This window comes from Mchenga conophoros, linkage group LG6 (assembly GCF_057382185.1).
Source record: "Mchenga conophoros isolate Kocher_MC1m ecotype Shallow Benthic linkage group LG6, M_conophoros_male_GT1.1, whole genome shotgun sequence".
In the NCBI taxonomy this organism is placed as follows: domain Eukaryota; kingdom Metazoa; phylum Chordata; class Actinopteri; order Cichliformes; family Cichlidae; genus Mchenga; species Mchenga conophoros.
The window spans coordinates 14,106,777-14,126,531 of record NC_140531.1 but is presented as its reverse complement, the minus strand read 5'-3'; the positions used below and the strand labels follow the sequence as shown (position 1 = coordinate 14,126,531).

General features: G+C 41.2%; 1 protein-coding gene across 2 annotated transcripts in view; it reads right to left on the bottom strand.

The window, feature by feature from the left end:
- The window catches only part of grin2ab (glutamate receptor, ionotropic, N-methyl D-aspartate 2A, b), a 126,243-nt gene that overhangs the window by 26,238 nt on the left and 80,250 nt on the right, over window positions 1–19,755 (bottom strand). For both annotated transcript variants that reach the window (XM_085276325.1, XM_085276326.1), the window contains exons 5-9: window positions 8,838–9,004; window positions 8,603–8,737; window positions 8,402–8,501; window positions 3,568–3,773; window positions 47–161 (exon numbers count right to left, since the gene is read on the bottom strand). In XM_085276325.1, coding sequence (XP_085132451.1) covers window positions 47–161; window positions 3,568–3,773; window positions 8,402–8,501; window positions 8,603–8,737; window positions 8,838–9,004 — 723 coding nt within the window. The remainder of the gene's footprint in view (window positions 1–46; window positions 162–3,567; window positions 3,774–8,401; window positions 8,502–8,602; window positions 8,738–8,837; window positions 9,005–19,755) is intronic.

Here is a 19,755-nt window from a genome sequence, read left to right as displayed (position 1 = left end):
CATCTTATTAAAGTTTTTTCTTTAAATTTTCGCACTAATTTGTTACCTTCTCCCACTTCCTTTCCACATTTAGGACGATCACCACCAGTTTTGGGTTGGCCTGGTAACCGTCTGGAGTAAAGGATAAATCTCGGCCTTCATTCCACACGTGCATCATGTGTCTGAAACACGGGGGGGGGTGCAGGAAGATTTGTTGTTGATTTGCATCTGCTGGAGTGTTTGTATATGTGCACAACAGCAAATACGTTCAGAATAACAAGTTAAGCACTCTGTAATCACCGCAAGTGTCTCCACTTCAAATCAATGTTGTCTTCACCCACCATGTGTGCGCAGATGCCTGAGTGTGTACGCGTGTGCGTGCATATATTTGTGTGTAGGAGTGGGAAGAGTCAGAGGCCATGTATCTCTCCCATCAACATTCTGCATTGATTTCTCCACAGATATATGCCTGAAGGACAAGTCTCTGGTGCAACAAGGCTGCCCTCACTCTTTTACTCACTAAAGCTGTCCTGCATACGCAAACGGATCCTATGCTGAAACGTTTACACACTCGCTAAAGCGAAGCAGCAGAGAGAAGTAAATGAACCGGTATCACACACAGTGATATGGGGATTAAAGATACACTCGCTCCAGTGAAACAATTTTCAGAAGGAGAGGATTTCTGCATGTGAGGACTGGGATAATAGTGTGGATTCCCACTAGGGGAGAGAAGGCCTGTCCAAGAACGTTTACCTTAAAGACTGAATCACAGGCAGGACAGCAGCTGTCCAATACAGACAACACCTTTTCTCTGACACCTTGTGTTCTGTTTTATTAGAAATTGTCTGAATCATCTCGACACCGCATCGTGTGATGCCGTACAAATGAAATATCATTCAGCTAAAACAGAATATTTCAGAAGGCAAACATCTGCTTTATAAACATATTCATACTCTGCACAAGATTCCCCTTTTCATCCAGAAGAAAACTGTCTCAGTCCATCAGCTATCTAAACATACATTATCTGAATTACTATTAAAAAGGAAGAGTTAAAAGCAGGTTTTTTATGTGAGCTAACCAGGGCACGGGGCCATGAAGGAGTCATGCGTGCACTCAGATATTGCGACAGCAAGTCAAGATGCATAAAAAGAACCGTGTGAGCACTGTTTAGCACGCACCCTGCAGCTGAAAACTATGATAATTACACTCCAGTTCAAACAGGTGGGATTTTATGTTGTCCCATCTCCAGGAGAGGTATTAGAGTCAACACACATAAATATTGTAGTCGGACAGTGGATTAGAGGGAGCTACATTAATCATCTGTTCTTACAAAGACTTGGAAAAAGGCCTGTGCTCTGTGAAAGCTGGCTCCACTCACACTGAGAAAAAGTAAACAAAAGGTCCCCGTCTCCCTCGTGTACTGGCACTGCAAAATAAATAAATAAGTAAATATAGATATATGCGGTTTAGTTATGTCCTCTCCCAGCAAACACAATAATTAAATATAAACCTACACAGCCAAACATTACAGGCTTCACTCTACAACCAGACCTACCTCTGTCACAGATCACAATGCTTTGGACTATAAGGGGCACGTCAAGACAAATATATATTTTTTTGTGTTGGAAAAATCTTCCCGGTGCAGCAGGTGATGCCCTTGTCACAGCGCATCGCCACGGCTGAGTACATGTAGCGGAAACGCTGTGGCAGTTTATTCTGGGAAACTGCTGTCGCCTCCTATTTCAGGTTTGTTACCATTTTGGGGGAAAAAAAGTTTCTGATGTAAACGAAAGACGCCGCTGTGTTTTTGAGGCATGCAGGAGAACCAGATCCTGTTTGTATTGTGATTCCTTGTGTAATGAAAATGAAATGTAAAGCTACATTATGAAGTGGGTTCAGCGATTTTTATATAAATGTATCATCATCGCCTAGAAATTCAGTAGAGGTTTAAGTAGTACGTGGAAGAAAGAGTTGCATCATAGAAATATATGAAACCCCCTCCTTCAGTAAGTGCAGTTTTTAATGTGGATCCTGCTACCACTATGTGAGAAGCACTTTTCTATTAGCTGAAATACTCTTTGAGCACTTTTATGAAAGTATGAATAAAGAAGAAAGGCAGGCTTCTTCCCAAATTCTGTATTATGGCAGAGAGCATATTTTTAGAGGAAAGTGACAGCTTAGGGGTTTGCACGCTACACTGGTTCCATCAAAAAGAATAACCTTTTGAAATTTACAACAAGGACAAACCTTCCGTAAAAACCTGTATCATTGTGGAGACCAAATAAGCTCAACTAGAGTCTGAGATATTAATTCCTGTCAAGCAAGAATGACAGAAAATCCGGCGGGTCTGATAGTGTCTTTTAAGTGCCGGATTATGTTGTCCTATTCCTCCCCACCTCGCGTTGTTTATATGCACACTGCGGCAAGATTGTATCTAGACTAATGTATGCAGAATCCTGATCACAGCCTCACCACTTTTCCGAATCAGGGTGGGGGAAATCCAACCTGTCAGTTTATTATCACAAAAAAATTGGCTGCAGTTGTTTTGACAAATATGCAAATTCTATCTAATAAGTTAGTGAGACAAATGAGGTACCTCTGACAGTAAGAATAGAGCTCTGAATAAACATTTGAGTTCCTGTCGAGGTCTGAGTTATATTGGATCAACCTGTCAACAACAGCAGTGTTGTATATGCCTTGATATACACTGTAGCGGCCTAATGGGAGAGAAAAACGGGATAATAAAGCCATAATGGTGAAAATCGCACTGTGGCTCTCATTCTAATGAGCCAGCTCATAAGTCATCACCAATGTGCAGACCCTAGCAACATGACCTTTATATTTTCAGTTAGTTTAATATAGACTTCTGAATTTATAACAGCATATTAGCCACTGCATGCTTCATATTCAAGATGCAGTCACAATATCACTCCGAAAAAAAACTTTACAGAGGCAGTTTAGCTAATGGCCCTGTAGCAGCGACTGCTCAGTAGCTCAGTATGTATCTGCATGCTTGTGTTTCTCTGTGTGTATGTGTACGCCTGTACATCACAGAGACTTCAGAGAAGAGTACATTATCTTGCATGCTGGTATGCACACCTACACACACCTTCTGACATACACTGTATGAGCCCCCCACAGATCAAGTAAAAAAGAAATCCAGACAACAAAGCTAGTAACACCTGCTCTAATCCAAACTTAATGACAGTCGATGTGAAGCAAGGTGCACACGCAGAGGTTCACACTATCATACACACACGCATACACAAGACACATCCTAAGCTCTAGTTAACACAGGGTGGCAACAACAAGGAGGTCTGCCTGAGGTCTCCCAGCTAAGGAGGCAGAATGAGCTCACACACCGAGCAGCCGTGTACACAACATCTAACAGTGTTAAAAGCCATTAGAAATCACAGTGTTTAACAGTGCTGTCATCTCTGCTTCCTTTCTCTCCTCTTCCCCTCTCATTACTACATTAAAAAGAGTTATGTAAGGCTGCCGAACAGTCAGCCACAAAGCCAACCGAGTTATGCAAGTTCCTGGACCTTGATCTCCTCGCAATCGTCACACATCCACAGTTACACACACCTGCGCAGGGCACTAGGTGGGAGCTTCCCCGGGCTCCTGTCTGATGCTGTGCTGTAGCAGCTGCTCTGGGCTTCTGGTAGCTCTCCCTTCTCCCGCAACATGAAGGTGGCTGCAGAGGAAATGATGCCCACCCCATCCCGCACCCGTGTCTCGAGCGGGTACTCCCAGTCATCATAGGACACAGAGATCATACCCAGGGGGAAGACCTGAGAGGGGGACGAGAGGACATCTAAGAAACGACACATATGGTTTGTAAGCTTCAAGTTTAGTTTAATTTGACATTTTTACCCCAGATTTGAAACATCCATATGCATTTCTCAAAGGTGTCAGGCGGATGATTTATTGGTTCTGTCTGTCCTCCGGAAATAATTCATAGCTGGCTACTAGATGCGTGTGAACAGACTGTATGTCTATAAACTGAATTACTCATTCAGGTATCGCCTACATCTTGCAGCTGTCATTGAAAAAAAAAAACTGTATAGCTCAAACTTTATCTCTCTGAAGCAGACTGAGCAAACATCAGAAAAAAAATGCAGGCACAGCAATCTGTCTGTCTACCCTACAGTACTTTGTTTTTACATTTTACTTTGGCTTTAGTTGTAGAGTCAGATCCATGACTGAGAAAGAAATCAGAGGCGGAAACCCAACACAAACAGGAAGACTCGAGCCAGAGATGGAGAAGAATTAGGAGAATAAACATTTGAAAGGCTTTTGAGATGTGAGTATTTTATGCCTTTGGGACTGATCATATGTTGTTACGTACAAAGTTGTGTAAAAGATGACTTTTTGCTGGATTATCTGTAAATTAGTATGCTCTGACATGAACTGTATTAGCGGTCAACATGATTTGTCTTTGAAGCATCTTTTAATATGTAATACATGGATTAAAGATAAAGTTCACAAATTCTGGGAATTCTGCACAGACACACAACGCCACTTGTCTATGTAATCGCATCTGCCTGCCAGCCCCTCTTAACCCTACTAATTAAGAATTTCTGTCTTGCTTGTCTGATCTACGGACAAACAAAAACAGGTAGAAACACAATATTGCAACCAGGGTTCAACTGCCAGAGTAATTGTTTTGGCTGGAAGCTCTGATTTCCTGGAATCTTGCTGTCGTGAGGTTATAAAGAGTTTAACAGCGTTCAAGAGTCGAAACCAGCCAGCCCATCATAAAACATCTATCACAATTACATTTGATATTTTAATCTGTAATCTTCATATATATATATATACAGTGGGGCAAAAAAGTATTTAGTCAGCCACTGATTGTGCAAGTTCCCCCACTTAAAATGATGACAGAGGTCAGTAATTTGCACCAGAGGTACACTTCAACTGTGAGAGACAGAATGTGAAAAAAAAAATCCATGAATCCACATGGTAGGATTTGTAAAGAATTTATTCGTAAATCAGGGTGGAAAATAAGTATTTGGTCACCTCAAACAAGGAAAATCTCTGGCTCTCACAGACCTGTAACGTCCTCTGTAAGAAGCTTTTCTGTCCCCCACTCGTTACCTGTATGAATGGCACCTGTTTGAACTCATCATCTGTATAAAAGACACCTGTCCACAGCCTCAAACAGTCAGACTCCAAACTCCGCCATGGCCAAGACCAAAGAGCTTTCGAAGGACACCAGGAAAAGTATTGTAGACCTGCACCAGACTGGGAAGAGTGAATCTACAATAGGCAAGCAGCTTGGTGTGAAAAAATCAACTGTGGGAGCAATCATCAGAAAATGGAAGACATACAAGACCACTGATAATCTCCCTCGATCTGGGGCTCCACGCAAGATCTCATCCCGTGGGGTCAAAATGATCATGAGAACGGTGAGCAAAGATCCCAGAACCACACGGGGGGACCTGGTGAATGACCTGCAGAGAGCTGGGACCAAAGTAACAAAGGTCACCATCAGTAACACACTACAACGGCAGGGAATCAAATCCCGCAGTGCCAGACGTGTTCCGCTGCTGAAGCCAGTGCATGTCCAGGCCCGTCTGAAGTTTGCCAGAGAGCACATGGATGATACAGCAGAGGATTGGGAGAATGTCATGTGGTCAGATGAAACCAAAGTAGAACTTTTTGGTATAAACTCAACTCGTCGTGTTTGGAGGAAGAAGAATACTGAGTTGCATCCCAAGAACACCATACCTACTGTGAAGCATGGGGGTGGAAACATCATGCTATGGGGCTGTTTTTCTGCCAAGGGGACAGGATGACTGATCCGTGTTAAGGACAGAATGAATGGGGCCATGTATCGTGAGAGTTTGAGCCAAAACCTCCTTCCATCAGTGAGAACTTTGAAGATGAAACGAGGCTAGGTCTTCCAACATGACAATGATCCAAAACACACCGCCCGGGCAACAAAGGAGTGGCTCCGTAAGAAGCATTTGAAAGTCCTGGAGTGGCCTAGCCAGTCTCCAGACCTCAACCCCATAGAAAATCTGTGGCGGGAGTTGAAAGTCCGTGTTGCTCGGCGACAGCCCCAAAACATCACTGCTCTCGAGAAGATCTGCATGGAGGAATGGGCCAAAATACCAGCTACTGTGTGTGCAAACCTGGTAAAGACCTATAGTAAACGTTTGACCTCTGTTATTGCCAACAAAGGTTATGTTACAAAGTATTGAGTTGTATTTTTGTTATTGACCAAATACTTATTTTCCACCCTGATTTACGAATCAATTCTTTACAAATCCTACCATGTGGATTCATGGATTTTTTTTTCACATTCTGTCTCTCACAGTTGAAGTGTACCTCTGGTACAAATTACTGACCTCTGTCATCATTTTAGGTGGGGGAACTTGCACAATCGGTGGCTGACTAAATACTTTTTTGCCCCACTGTATATATATATATTAGGGGTGCAACGATATTCGTATCGATATTGAACCGTTCGATACAGTGCTTTCGGTTCGGTACGCATATGTATCGAACAATACAACATTTGTAATTTATTTTATCAACTTTCCTTCTGACGATGCTGTCTGTGTTGAGCGCTCAGTGAATCTGCGTTCGACTACTCCGCCTAGGCTGCACTGTCGAGCGCAGATCCACTGAGCGCTCAACACAGACAGCATAGTCAGAAGGAAGAGTGCAGGGCAAGCTAGCAAGACAGAAGTTAAGCTCTCCTTGCAACATGGACCTCCCCCATTCAGATCTGGCGTTTGGAATTATTTTGGTTTTCATGTGACATATGACCCTGAAGGTAAGCGAGTCATGGACTAAAGTAAAACAGTATGTTGGATGTGCCGTGCAATGCTCAATTACATGGGAGGGAACTAGTGTGTTAGCGTAGTTAGCTCGTTAACGTGTTGGCCGTCTAGCCCCATGCACGGGGCGATTGGCGGTAGCTCGTTAACGGAAATTTGCCGTGTTGTGGCGTTAAGGTCATTTCAACGAGATTAACCTGAAATCACTAGTGGGAACACAACGAATATGACTGCACATTTACGCCGACATCATCCTAGTGCAAAGACAAAAACAACAAGCATGCTACTAACTTTAGCCGAGTCATTTAGACAGCTGTTAGCACATGATTCTCCTTATGCTGCTGAGAATATAGCCCAGAAGAAGCGGATAGTATAGCTTTTATTTTGGAAAGAGCCATTTCTCTGTAATAAACTCTCTTTTCCAAAGATGAGTGATTCCTCAATCAGATACAGGGCTTGCAATATCGCTAGCCCGACGTCCTGGAGCTAGCGATTTTTTTCAGTCGGGCTACCAAAATCTATCTCTTCCCTGCCCGTCGGGCTATTGTAGGAAAAATATATGTCAATGCTTTCGCATTCTTTCAGAAATGTAGCTGGGTAATTATGTCATTGGCATCGGTGAGCCACTGTCAATATGTGACATATTGAAATCGCGTTTGAATTTGCGCTTGTTTTTTGCTTTCACTTTGCAATCGTGCGAACTGTGTATAGAGAGCGACAGCACTGATCTGTGAGTGATGAAAATTTGTGCACCAATTCCTCTGACATCGTCTTATTAATCGTTAGCTTACTATGCAAACATGACAAGTGAAATCTCCCGCAGCTTAAACATGTGAGAGGTTGATCGCGCAGAGAATCGCTGAGCTTATGTGAGTGCGTGTGTAAAAGCATTTCAGTTCTGCTGAGCCAAATAAGACAGGTCAGGGTGAAGAAGTGACAGCCAAAGAAAAGAAAAGCTTACCACAAAACGGAAAAGTTATGACAAATCAGACTATAAGGCAAAAAGAAAGTGCAGCTTTATGGTTTCATGGACAAAATAATTTCTGTGGCTGCAATATGACGAGCTAAATAACCAGGGCTGCACATAAGTGGTCCGCAGGTGCGCATTCGCTGTCAAAATAAAAAACGCGCACAAGGGTTAGGGTTAAATTTAAAAACTGTACTTTTGAGTTAAAATATATATTTATAATTTTAATAAATGACAAATTAAAAAGGCATGAACATTTTTTTTGTATCGAAAAAATATTGAACCGTGACACCAAAGTATCGAACCGAACCGAACCGTGAATTTTGGGTATCGTTGCACCCCTAATATATATATATATATATATATATATATATATATATATATATATATATATATATATATATACAATATGTCAGAGTTTTTATTTATTTAAACTAGATGTGAAACAATTAATTAATCTGTGGGTACGGAGAATTATATTATTTTTTATGTAACTTTTCTCAAAAAAGCTGACCATGTATCATGGTCAGCATTCATAAATAAGAGGGGAAATCTGGGATAGTCAGCAGATGACCTGCAACAGCCTGGGATCAAAAACACGGCTTGTTTTATCAAACCACACGAAAGTGGCCACCTGTTACTACATATGGGACCTCACTACCTCAGGGGTAAAGTCTGGGTTGCCAGTGGTGAGACTGGACACGATCCAGATGTAACCAGCTCCTATCAGACCCAAGGACCGAGCCTCCTCCATTATATACCTGTCAAACAAAGGAGACAGATCCATTGCTGAAGTCTGTGAAGGCAGTGTGTGACAAAGAGACAGAAATGGCGCAACGAAACAACACACGCAAACACTTACACGGCTTCATCCTTGGAGCAGTAGAGCAATATAACAGGACTCTGGATCCTCTTGAGTGCAATGTGTGATTTAGAGTTTGGGTCGCCATCCACAGCATCTAGAGTCACCACACTCTGCATGTCCCATCGCACAAAGCTGTAACAATAAACCATTAAACAATAACACACAGCTTGTCAGCTATCATAAATAAAGGAAAGAAAACAACATGTGCGTTTGTGTGTGGTGTTTTCATTACCTGTGATCCACAGTTACCCTCAGCGTGCTTATGAATTCCTGGTACCCGGGGAACTTGGATGTGACGATAGAAAAAACATGCCAGTCGTATTCCTCCATGATAGCAAGCATGAGCAGAGCCTCCTGCTGAAGAGCCGCGCCGAACTGGAAGAATGTGGATTTCTCATCCTGCAATGACATGTGGGGCCAGCAGCACAGACAGTCAGCAGATTTTTCAGAGGAAGTAAATTAATTGCAGAAAAAGGGATAAAAAAGGCACTGGAGTCTATGTGAGCAAAAAACCAGAATTAGAGCCCTTTTCAATTTTACAATCAGCGAGACAGACCGAGAGAAGAAGGGAGATAAGAGAGACTTGCAAGAGCTGGAGAAGCGACAAGTAGAGAGGGAAAATGGGAAAGGGACGAAGAGATGCTGAGAGATTCCGACAACAAGTGAGACTGCACAGCAAGAAGAGTGACTGCCGGCAACAAGGGGGCCTAATGGTAGGAGATAACTGCCTCATAACTCACAGGTTTGATTCACTTCAGCACTCCGTAGCCAATATACCAAACAGCCAGGCATTGTCTTGAAAGGTAATTGAGCCAAATACTGATGTCTCCAATCATGTGAACTGACTTAAAAACATTTGAGTCATTATGTTTTGTTTTTTTCCTTTTCCCCCCTGTGCTAACTGCAACAATATATAAAGTCATCCTATAACTGTCTCATTTGGAAACCATCGTCTCTAAACTGCGGATCGAAATGTTCACAGCTTTGGAGCAATAACTCACAATGCCATACACACTTAAATCATTTCGTCTCAGATTCAGGAGGAAACTGTGTGAGAGTAAAAGAGCAGTATGCACTATCAAAACCAAAGCAGCTGTTAAGCAGAATGAAACCCCAAACCGAGTGTGAAATAAGTTGCTAATGATCGCAGAATGTATATTTGCATGAAGGATAATCTACCCCCAACAAACAGACAGCAACACGGCCGAGCCACTAGAGACGGAGGGAGAAAAGAGGAGGAGGGGGTGGGGGTGTGGACGGGGAGAAAGAGAAAAAGGCTGAGAGGGGTGAATGAGATGGAGAAAAATGTTCCAGCCTTCTGAGTGAGATTGAGATACCTGCTGCAGAAGAAGTGGGGGGAAAAGTATGTGAGCAAGAGAGAGACACTGACATCAAACCCTCCTTCACTATGACTGTGCCTCTATTCTGCAGGCAGAAAGATCACACGCGCACATACATGCTTTAACACTCTTTCAGCAGAGGGCATCGAAAAACGTGACACATTAAACATCAAAGCCCTCGTGAACACAGACGAAGAGTCCGTTCTTCTCTTCAGTTGTGCGTGCATGTGTGCGTCTATGCTGTTTGTGCACGTAGTACTTTGGTCCAACAAAAATTTCTCGGCTGTAGCCGTAACGCACATCAGATCCAACACGCCTCCCTCAACCACAAGAAAAAAAGGAGAAAAGTGGGAAGGGGAGAGGATGAAATTGTACTTCAAAAAGATCTATCTTGCTTTTTTCATCTGTGTGTGTGTGTCTTTATACTTTACTGAGGCTTAGAAAAAGGAAAAAAAAAGAAATCTCCCTCTGTGTGGCAACAGGCACATCCTCAGCTCTTCCTAGATAAGAGGGACACACAAGCACAGGTACTACCACACACTAACACTCGCTCATATTCAAGTGCACAGCTGTACACTCACATATAAATCAGTGCTGCGAGTGAGATTACAAGCAATCTGATTTGTCAGGTAGCCGGTCAACCTAATTATCTGCCAGAGCTTTAATAACGGTGATGATTTTGGGTCACTCTTTTCTACTTTTGACCACTGCAGATTATTAGTTGTCAAGGCAAATTGTTAAGATCCGGAACAAAGGAACATCCTGACATTGCAACAAAGTCCGACTTGCCTGATTGTCTGAGTCGTCTTGTAAACAAGACCAAATTTACATATAATAGCCACATTATCTAAATCATTCATGTGTAAATGAGTGCACTCAAAATGACTGTAATAATGCATGTGCACAAATGCAGCAAGTGCGTCAATATCGGAACGAGGAAGCCAGCAAGCCATGAGTGATTTTTACCACTGATTAGGTAATTATTGTACTATGCACCTCGATTTTCACATTTAAATAAGTTTGCCTAGCCTGAAAGGTTTCGAGATTGTTGGTTGGACACATAAAGCAACTGAATATAAGGAGTCTAAAATATCTTGTTTTTAATTTTAGCATTGTGTGCATTGTATTGCAACACACACAAAGCTACTTAGGTGGTGCTAAAAGTTATATGTACTGACTGGCCACTTCATTTGGTACACCTGGTCAACTGCTTGTTAAACCTAATATCTTATAAACCTAATCTACCCACACATGGCAGCAACTCAGTGCTTCCAGGCATGTAGACATGGTCAAAACAAACTGCTAAAGTTCAAATAGTGCTTCAGAATCAAAAAGAAAGGTGATTTAGGTGACTTTGAATGTGCATTGTTGTTGGTGCCGGACGGCCTCGTCTGAAACAAGCTCCTCTGCTGTAATTCTTTCACACAACCATCTCAGTTGTATACCAAATGGTCCAAAAAAGAGAAAGTATTGAATAAGTGGGAGTTTTCAGGGTGAAGATGCCTCGTTGATCTGAGAGGTCAGAGGAGAATGGCTGCTTGAAAGAGACTGGGAGGCAAGAGTAACTCAAATAATCACTCTTCTCTATACTCAAGGTATGCAGAAGAGCTTCACTGCAGAAGAGAATCTCTGAAGATGGACTACAGCAGCAGAGGACCACAGCCTGTCAGCTAAGAACAGGACACTGTGGCTATAATACGCACTGGCTCACCAAATTTGGACAATAGAAGATTGCCTAGGCTGATGAGTTTTGATTTCTGCTCCAATATTTAGATGGTAGAGTGCGAATTAGGTGTAAACAACATAAAGTGTGGGTCCATCCTGCTTCGTATGAGCAGTTCAGACTGCTGCTAGTGATGAAATAGTGTGGGGAATATGTTCTTGGTAGCTTTGGACCCCCTAGTACCAACTGATCATTGTTTAAACACCACAACCTACTGGAGTATTGTTGCTGACCATGTCCATCAGTTTATGACCTCGTTGTACCCATCTTCTGATGGCTGCTTCTAGCAGGTTAACACACCATGTCACAAAATTCAAAAAATCTCAAACTGATTTCTTGAACATGCGAATGAGTTCACTGTATACAAATGGCCTCCATAGTCACCACATCTCAGTCCAAATTTACTGAGGTTTAGAAAAAGTCCTCGTGAACAGTCCAACAGTCCAAGTCTGCAGCGGTGTTTCAGAAGCCAATCAGCCTGGGACTAGCAACGCATACCCAATAAAGTGTCCAGTGAGTGTATGTTCATGGTACATTTACACCTGTCATCGTAATCGAAGCTGCGCTTTATTGAAAATGAACAGCCAAAAAAAAAGAAAAAAAAAGAAAGCCATAGAAAGAAACCTCTTTGTAGGAAATGAGTCTTCTTTGTCTGAGAAGCCCTTTGTATTAGAATAGTAATCTCATTTTAAGGCAATATATCCAACTTTGTTATAATAGGATACTCCAGCTAACACTGAGCTACAGTTAACAGGCTTGAACAAATCGTTTACATAATATTCCAGCAGAGGAACAAGATTGTTTTCCCTAATTTAAGAGTAAGACCTCTTGCATAACTTCTCAATTTAAGCTTCCTAGTAAAACTCTGGATCTAACCAAGACTTGCAGTCTTACATCTCACCATAAAGTCCTATTCATCTCATTTTGAGAACAATATACTATGTAAGAGCTGATTGTGTAAGATTATCCAGATTGTTTTAAGAATATATGTTTTATTTCGTAGTGAAGGTGGTGGATCTGAAGCTAGTTATTCTACAGGAAAATTCAAGCTTAATTACCATCAGCTGTATGAGGCAACATCTTCTTACACTGCTTTCAGCTGCAAGACTGTTGCAAAGGCAAAGACTGTCCAGTAACAAGAGCTTAAATCACACTTATATTTCTTATTTATATAAATGCTGGTGTTGCATCCGCATCAAATAATTTATGTACAAACATTTTGTGTTATCAGCAGTATCATCAGACACCCCATTATGGTTATTAGTTTCTGATTTTAAGTAGAACATTAAGGGTGCACACTGTTAGAATAAACCGGTTGAATAACCTGATGTGTGATCATCCACCCTTTCAGCATCTATCAGCTCTGTTTTCCTGGGCAGGTGTATTAGATTATAGTAGCATATGCTCACAGATCTCTATTCGGAGCAATAAAATGAATAGTCCAGATGGTTTTTTTTATTAGTTCACAGAAACCTACACTTCCTCTGGTCCTTTCATTAGTGAACTTATCACCAGTAAGAAAAAGTCACTTTACGGTGCCTGCATTTTAACTCATCCCAGCCGAATAGGCGCAGGTGTAATGAATAACCCTAATGACTATTGAGATGCATTAAGTGTCCCATCAATCCATTTCAACCAGCCAGCAAAATACCTGGAAAGGACTCACCTAAATGGGAAGCATCCATTGTTACTGGCATCACTTACACCTGTGTTTTTTCTGCCTCAACAGTTAAAAAATGTTGGTTGTTTTCTCCTCCATATGCATCACTTTGGGGACTTGATCAAGCTCCTTCTTAACTTAAAAAAAAAAGCCACCCAAAGCGGCTTTGTGGTTCAGTGACCTGACACAATTTACACAGTTGGAAAAAATAAAGTATGCTCTCAAGGGGTCGAAGGAGAGATTCTTTGCAGTTTGGGATACATTAAAACCATAGCCACCTGATAGATGCTTGACAGCTGCCGTACATCCTTTTCCTGTGTGATTATGATTAATTTTGTGCAAACTATTGCCCTTTAGGTGCACATCTTCAAATATGGTGAATTTCCTTGTATCTCATTTAAATTCACTTTATTCATTTATTTATTTTAATTTTTTTCCCCTCTGGATCGGTGTCCAACATGTTCTTGGGGTGGGGTAAATATATAAAAAGGAGCATTGTGGCCTTGCTACATGTATATCTTCGTACTACATTGTTGATACTCAATAAAAATTAAAAAAAAGGTCACCAATGACTTCCATACACTTTGAAATTCAGTTCAGACGGTGGTTTGATTCCTCAAACCTCTACACGCTAAAGTGTTCACCGCTCCACTCTCATTGGTACGTGAGCTCATGTTTGAACGGGTGAATGAGAACGTCAAGCAGTTGTAGAACTGCAAATACAATATTTGCAGTTTCATATTTCACATTAATAAACAAAAAAACATTTTAAAAAAGAACTGACTAGATTTAAGTGTCATTTCTCTTGCAGTTTTTTTTTTTAAAATGTCCTTTTCTCTGAATATAGTCCTCATTGAAACATTCTTTGGAGAAACCCTTTTTACTGATCTCAGTTAGTGTTTAAGAAAACTTCAAGGACATTTAAGCTAGTTAAAAAAACATATTTGCACTGTGTTGCCATGGATAAGAGTATCAACATGTGGCCAGATTTAGGCACAACTACGGCACGCAGGTATCACTCAGACTCACTCGATGTGATGAAACCTATAAATGTTGAGAAAGCAGCTCGGGTGAGTTGAAGGTTAATGCCAACAACGGATGGAAAGAATGTGACAGGCAAAAGAGGATGAAGCAAGGAGTGTTTTCCACTAGAGAAAGGTGTCTGTTTTTAATGCTGTGCTGCCTGACGCCTCAAAGATCACGGCCGTTCCATATTGATTTTTGGCCTTGTCTCTTGTGTACAGAGATTTTCACGAATTCTCTGACTCTTTTAAAGATATTGGGAACAGCAGATGATGAAATTCCCATGTCCTTTGTTATTTCACACTGAAAAAGGTTATTTTAAAATTGTTTGTGTTTAAGAGAAAGTGATACCCTCCCTGTCTTTACTTCTAAAAGAGTTTCTCTTAGATGCCCTTTTAATACCCAATTATCAAATTTACCTGCTGGCAATTAACATAATTAAAAGTGAGATTTTCCACTTGGTATTTTTTTTCTTTTGGTATAATTTTAATAATCCCTAATTGTCCCTGTCTCAGCTTTTAGACAAGATCATATATTTAAAAAGACATTTTCAGAGTTTCAAAATCTGATGTTTCATTTTTGCCTTTTTAAAACTGTAAAGACCCCTCATACTTTAGACAGATACTTGAGAACATGCTTTCCACAGGCGCTAATTCCATAAAACCTCACATGAGATGTTGGTGAGGACTTTTAGCCTGACTCGCAGGTTTACCTCTAATCTTTTTCTGTTCTTTTTTGTAGTTAAACCACAAATGTTTGTGCTCTTTTTTTGTTTGAGGGGTGTTAAAAATGTACTGTGTGTGTTTGAATTACACGAGTGTGTTTGGATACCTGTGCATATCTGAGTTTAAAACATTTATGACAAAACATTATTGCAAACTGCCTTAGATTACCAACTTAGACTACTAACTGCCTGGATGACTGAGAACCTACACAGACATATATTTGTAAACTGCTACACAGATATAGCTAAAGCCACGGCTGTTTTTCATTTCTAGTATTTGTGTCTAGGCGTTTCTTCGTGTAGTTATTTAAATGATGATTTATGTAGCAGTCTGACACATTTTATAAGACTTGTTTGATTTTTGTTTTTTTTAGTGAAATGGGATGTTTTGTTGGTTTAGTGACGAGTTGTTCATTACTCCTACAGTTTAAAGATTGTAGCTAAGCATTCATTTATTTTCTTAATAGCTCACTCAATTCAGAGTTGCAGGGAAGCTGCAGCCTATTGCAGTGGTCACGGTTTAAAATGCGGGGCACTCCTTTGACAGGTCTCCAATCTATCACAGCAGTGAGAGACAGACACATCCATTCTCATATTCACGCATACAGCCAGTTTAAAATCATCAATTAACTTAACATGTAAGTCTTTGGACTGTAGGAGGAACCAGAAGTGCTGTGCAATACTCAAAATTTTGGTATTGATCCGTTACCAACCAAACCCAGGATCAGTATAGCCAATATCAACACCAATACACATATAGTTTCAACTTATAAAGGCATCTTATGTCTCTTATGTGCAAAAAGCGCTATATAAATGCAATCCATTATTATTATTATTATTAAATTACTTCACCTGTTCGTGATTACAACCAAGAATCTTCTTGCTCTGACGCAACAGTGCTGCCGAGGCATCAGAACGCCCCTCTTTTAAAACAATGTTTTGAAATACAGAAATATTTGAAGGAATCAGTATCGTGGAGCTGTCCACCACTGACCTGTGCCTGCAGCAGGGCGTGGATAAAGCAACTGCGGAGTACGGATCAAAGAAAAGGTCAAAATCCGCTTACTGTCCAGACCTAATACCCAGACATGGCTTGTTGACTTTGATTTTACAGCTGTTTATTGTGTCCTGTAATGTGTTGTTCATTTAGATTCAGGATTCTTTGTCCTTTTTCCTTTTCTGTGTTATAATAATAATGGATTGCATTTATATAGCACTTTTCTAGGCACCCAAAGCGCTTTACAATTCCACTATTCATTCACTCTCACATTCACACACTGGTGGAGGCAAGCTACAGTTGTACACACCAAAAACCAAAATATGAATAACCGTGCTGCAGCTGACTGCATGCTGGACTCTTGTTGTTGGCGGAGATCTGACTGGACAGAGGTATCGAAATGTGGTCCTCCAAATTGTACCTGTGCCACTCTTCCAGGAGGACCCTGTCCTATGACTGTTACAGCCGGACAATGCCCACCCAAACACTGCCAGGAACGCCAGAGCAGTGAAGGCCTTTCTGGATCAGGAGCATATCCAGACACTTCCTTGGCTAGCATTTAGTCCAAATACGTGTCCTACTGAGCATGCCTGGGAGATGCTGGGTCGACATTTGCATCAGGGTTAACCACAACCAATGACCATTGCACAGCTGCAGGCTACACTAACCTGGATGGAGAGCAATTCCCTCAACAGATTGGGACATTTTTACAGACCTTGGGCAGACAGGTGTGCTGCGTGCATTGCATCCAGAGGAGGCCATGCCTCATAGTAAATATCTCGCATGTACATATATGATAGTGTCAGTCTAATAAATTGATTTAAAATAAAAACTTATGCTTTATTTTTGGCTAGTATAGATATTCTCATAAAGCAAAATGCATTTACTTTACACATGCTTTTCCTGCAAACTGCAGTAAAGCACTGGTAGCTTATTTCTTCTTGTGTAAAATGTAAAAAATCTTGTGTAAAAAATCATAACATTAACAGTCTCACTGCACGACCAGATGAATTCATCTTTCACAGGTACACATTCTCAAATCTCATGCTTTTTTTTCAGCTACAGATTTGTGCAGTGTGCCTTCATTACCTCAGCGGCGAGGGCAGAGCGAAGGACGGCGGGCATGTGGAGAATTTAGAATGAATGAGGTGAAAGTCTTTTTGGAAAACTGGAGGAGAAGATGATAATTGCTGGTGGTTGCTTGGTTGCTGAATTATAAAGGATAAGAGACGTTGACACAGACCTGCACCTTCTCATCAAATCACACAAGTCCACCAAGAAGCTTACCTATGAATAATGCATGAACATAACACGTGTGTACACACACACAAACTGCAAATGTGTCTCCACATTATAACCGCACATACCTAGAGATTCTCTGATGACATTGTGCATCAATTATACAAGTACAGTTTCACATCATTCCATGTGCATGCACACGGCACATACGCACGCGCACTCGTGCACAAAGAGCGGCTAAAATACAGCCTTACTCAAGAGCCAGCATACTGATGAATAATACACCATCAAAACCAAGACAGTATCTCACTTATTCTCGCTCCCCCTCACACACACATGGTGCTTTATGTCAAAATTCATTTTTGTTTACAGCAATCAGATTAAGAAAATATGAAAGTGTAGTGGCAGCGGTGCAGATTCAGGCTAATGACGGATGAACTGACACATTTCTAGAAACGGCTGGGAGATGGAGTCATACGGGCTAGAGGATGGAGGAGGAGTTGGAGTTGAAACTACCCTTAGTGAAGGTGGATGAAGCAAGAACTGAGCAACCACATGCTAAGACACCACAGCCAAATGACTGGAAGGAGAGTACATGACATGCGGCAGAAGAAAATAAAAGAATAAAGCCAGTGTGCGGGATGATGACAAATAGATGGGTGAGGGGGGAGAAGGAGGAGAAGGAGGAGGAGGGTGATGAGGCCAGCAATGTGCTATATTAATATTTAATGCAGCAGGTCAGTTAGGATAGAGCAGCTACGTTAACTTAGACTGACAAAGTATGGCCCCCAAGTGCAAACAAACTAGCATGGCAAAATAAAATCTGTGTCAACAAAGTGAAGCTTCAAGGGTCACTTGTAGAAGAGAACAGCCACAGCGACAGTGGCAGAGGGTTTTTTTTGTTGTTTTTTTTAACCCAGAATGAGATTCTGCCCAAAGTTGAGTTGTAGAAAGCTTAAAATAAATCCCCACATTATTCTGGTGAACTGAACATCAAAGTCTACTGGTACATAGTGCAGAAAATGTACTACCTCAGTTCCCTGTGGTCTGAGATACAGGTGACTGACAAAAAAAAGAAGTACTTTGGTATATAAATTATGGGATGGCATCAGTAAGCACATTTGGGGACAGCTGTACACAACAGATTTTGTTTTTTTGTTTTTTGTCCTAGTTGTCCTGTGATATTAGATCTTAGTGCAATTAGGAATAATTTAACACTGCAGGTTAGTGCGTTAAGAGGGTGAAACATAGGGGCATGACAAGCGGGCCTGTCAAACATTAAAACTGAACTAAAGAGCTTCACTGGTGAACGCGACACATTTTCTGCTGCAGTCTAATTCTCTGTAAATGCTCAGCAGATGTTCTGCAAACCCAAGTGCTAACAAACACTGCTCTAAATCCATGCGCTAACATAGAATTAGCTCAGGAAATCTATTCGCAAACAAACACCTCGGGTAGCCAAGGAAAGGAATATTTTTTACTTGACCAAAACCAGAATAATCAGGCCAAAGAGGAGTTATTCAAAGAGAGCTGCTTGTGTTAGAATAGCTTCAGTACAACGGGGGCATTTAATTCTACACGTGTACTTTGATTTCTTGGTGTTTAAACTGTGCTGTGACTTCAGGAACTCTACAAAGAGCAGTTTTATGAATATAATAGTAACACATGTTACATCAAACATCAGTCTGTGGGTATTCCTGAAAGCTGCGAGCAGGGACATCACAGTCGACAACCTCTGCAGCATTAAAAACACTGACGTAAGGCAGGTCCTTCAATAGCTAACAAGCAGAGGTCCCTTAAGCTCTAAAAGCTCTTCAGTTTTAGAACACAGAGACAGGTCCCAAAGCCCACATCCACCAACCATGCACAGGCTTTCTACTTTTCTGGGATTGAGCTATAGCATTTAGCTTGCAGACATTGGTTCCCAGTGCTAACAAAGACTACTTTAGTATTTAACAAGAGGTAAGTCCCGCTGCTTAAATCTACTGTAGTATTTAAAAGTCTTGCACTCCCCATGGAAACACAGAATACCATTTAACAGAGCGCAGAGCCCCAAAGCTAGCACAGCCTAGCTTAGATTAGGTCTCACCACAAAACCATGGGAAGCACGTAATGGACAGCAGCGCAGCCTCAGATAGACAAAGCTCACAACGAAACCTCAGAATGTAAATGGGCCTGGAATACGGCGGGTCTCCTGACATTTAAAACACTTTTCCGTCTCCGACCCAACACTTAAATGGTTTTAATGTTATTTTACTCCTGAGTTATCCAGAACACACCGTCCTAAATGGTCACACTGCTGAGGATGTTACTTTTAAAGTAAAGGTCTGCATCCACTGATGTAGAGAACTATGGAAGAAGAAAAAGTTATTTCTAAAATACTTTAAAAATACGCACTAACCAGCCATTGTATCAGGTACACATGTTCAGTACCTTATTCATTT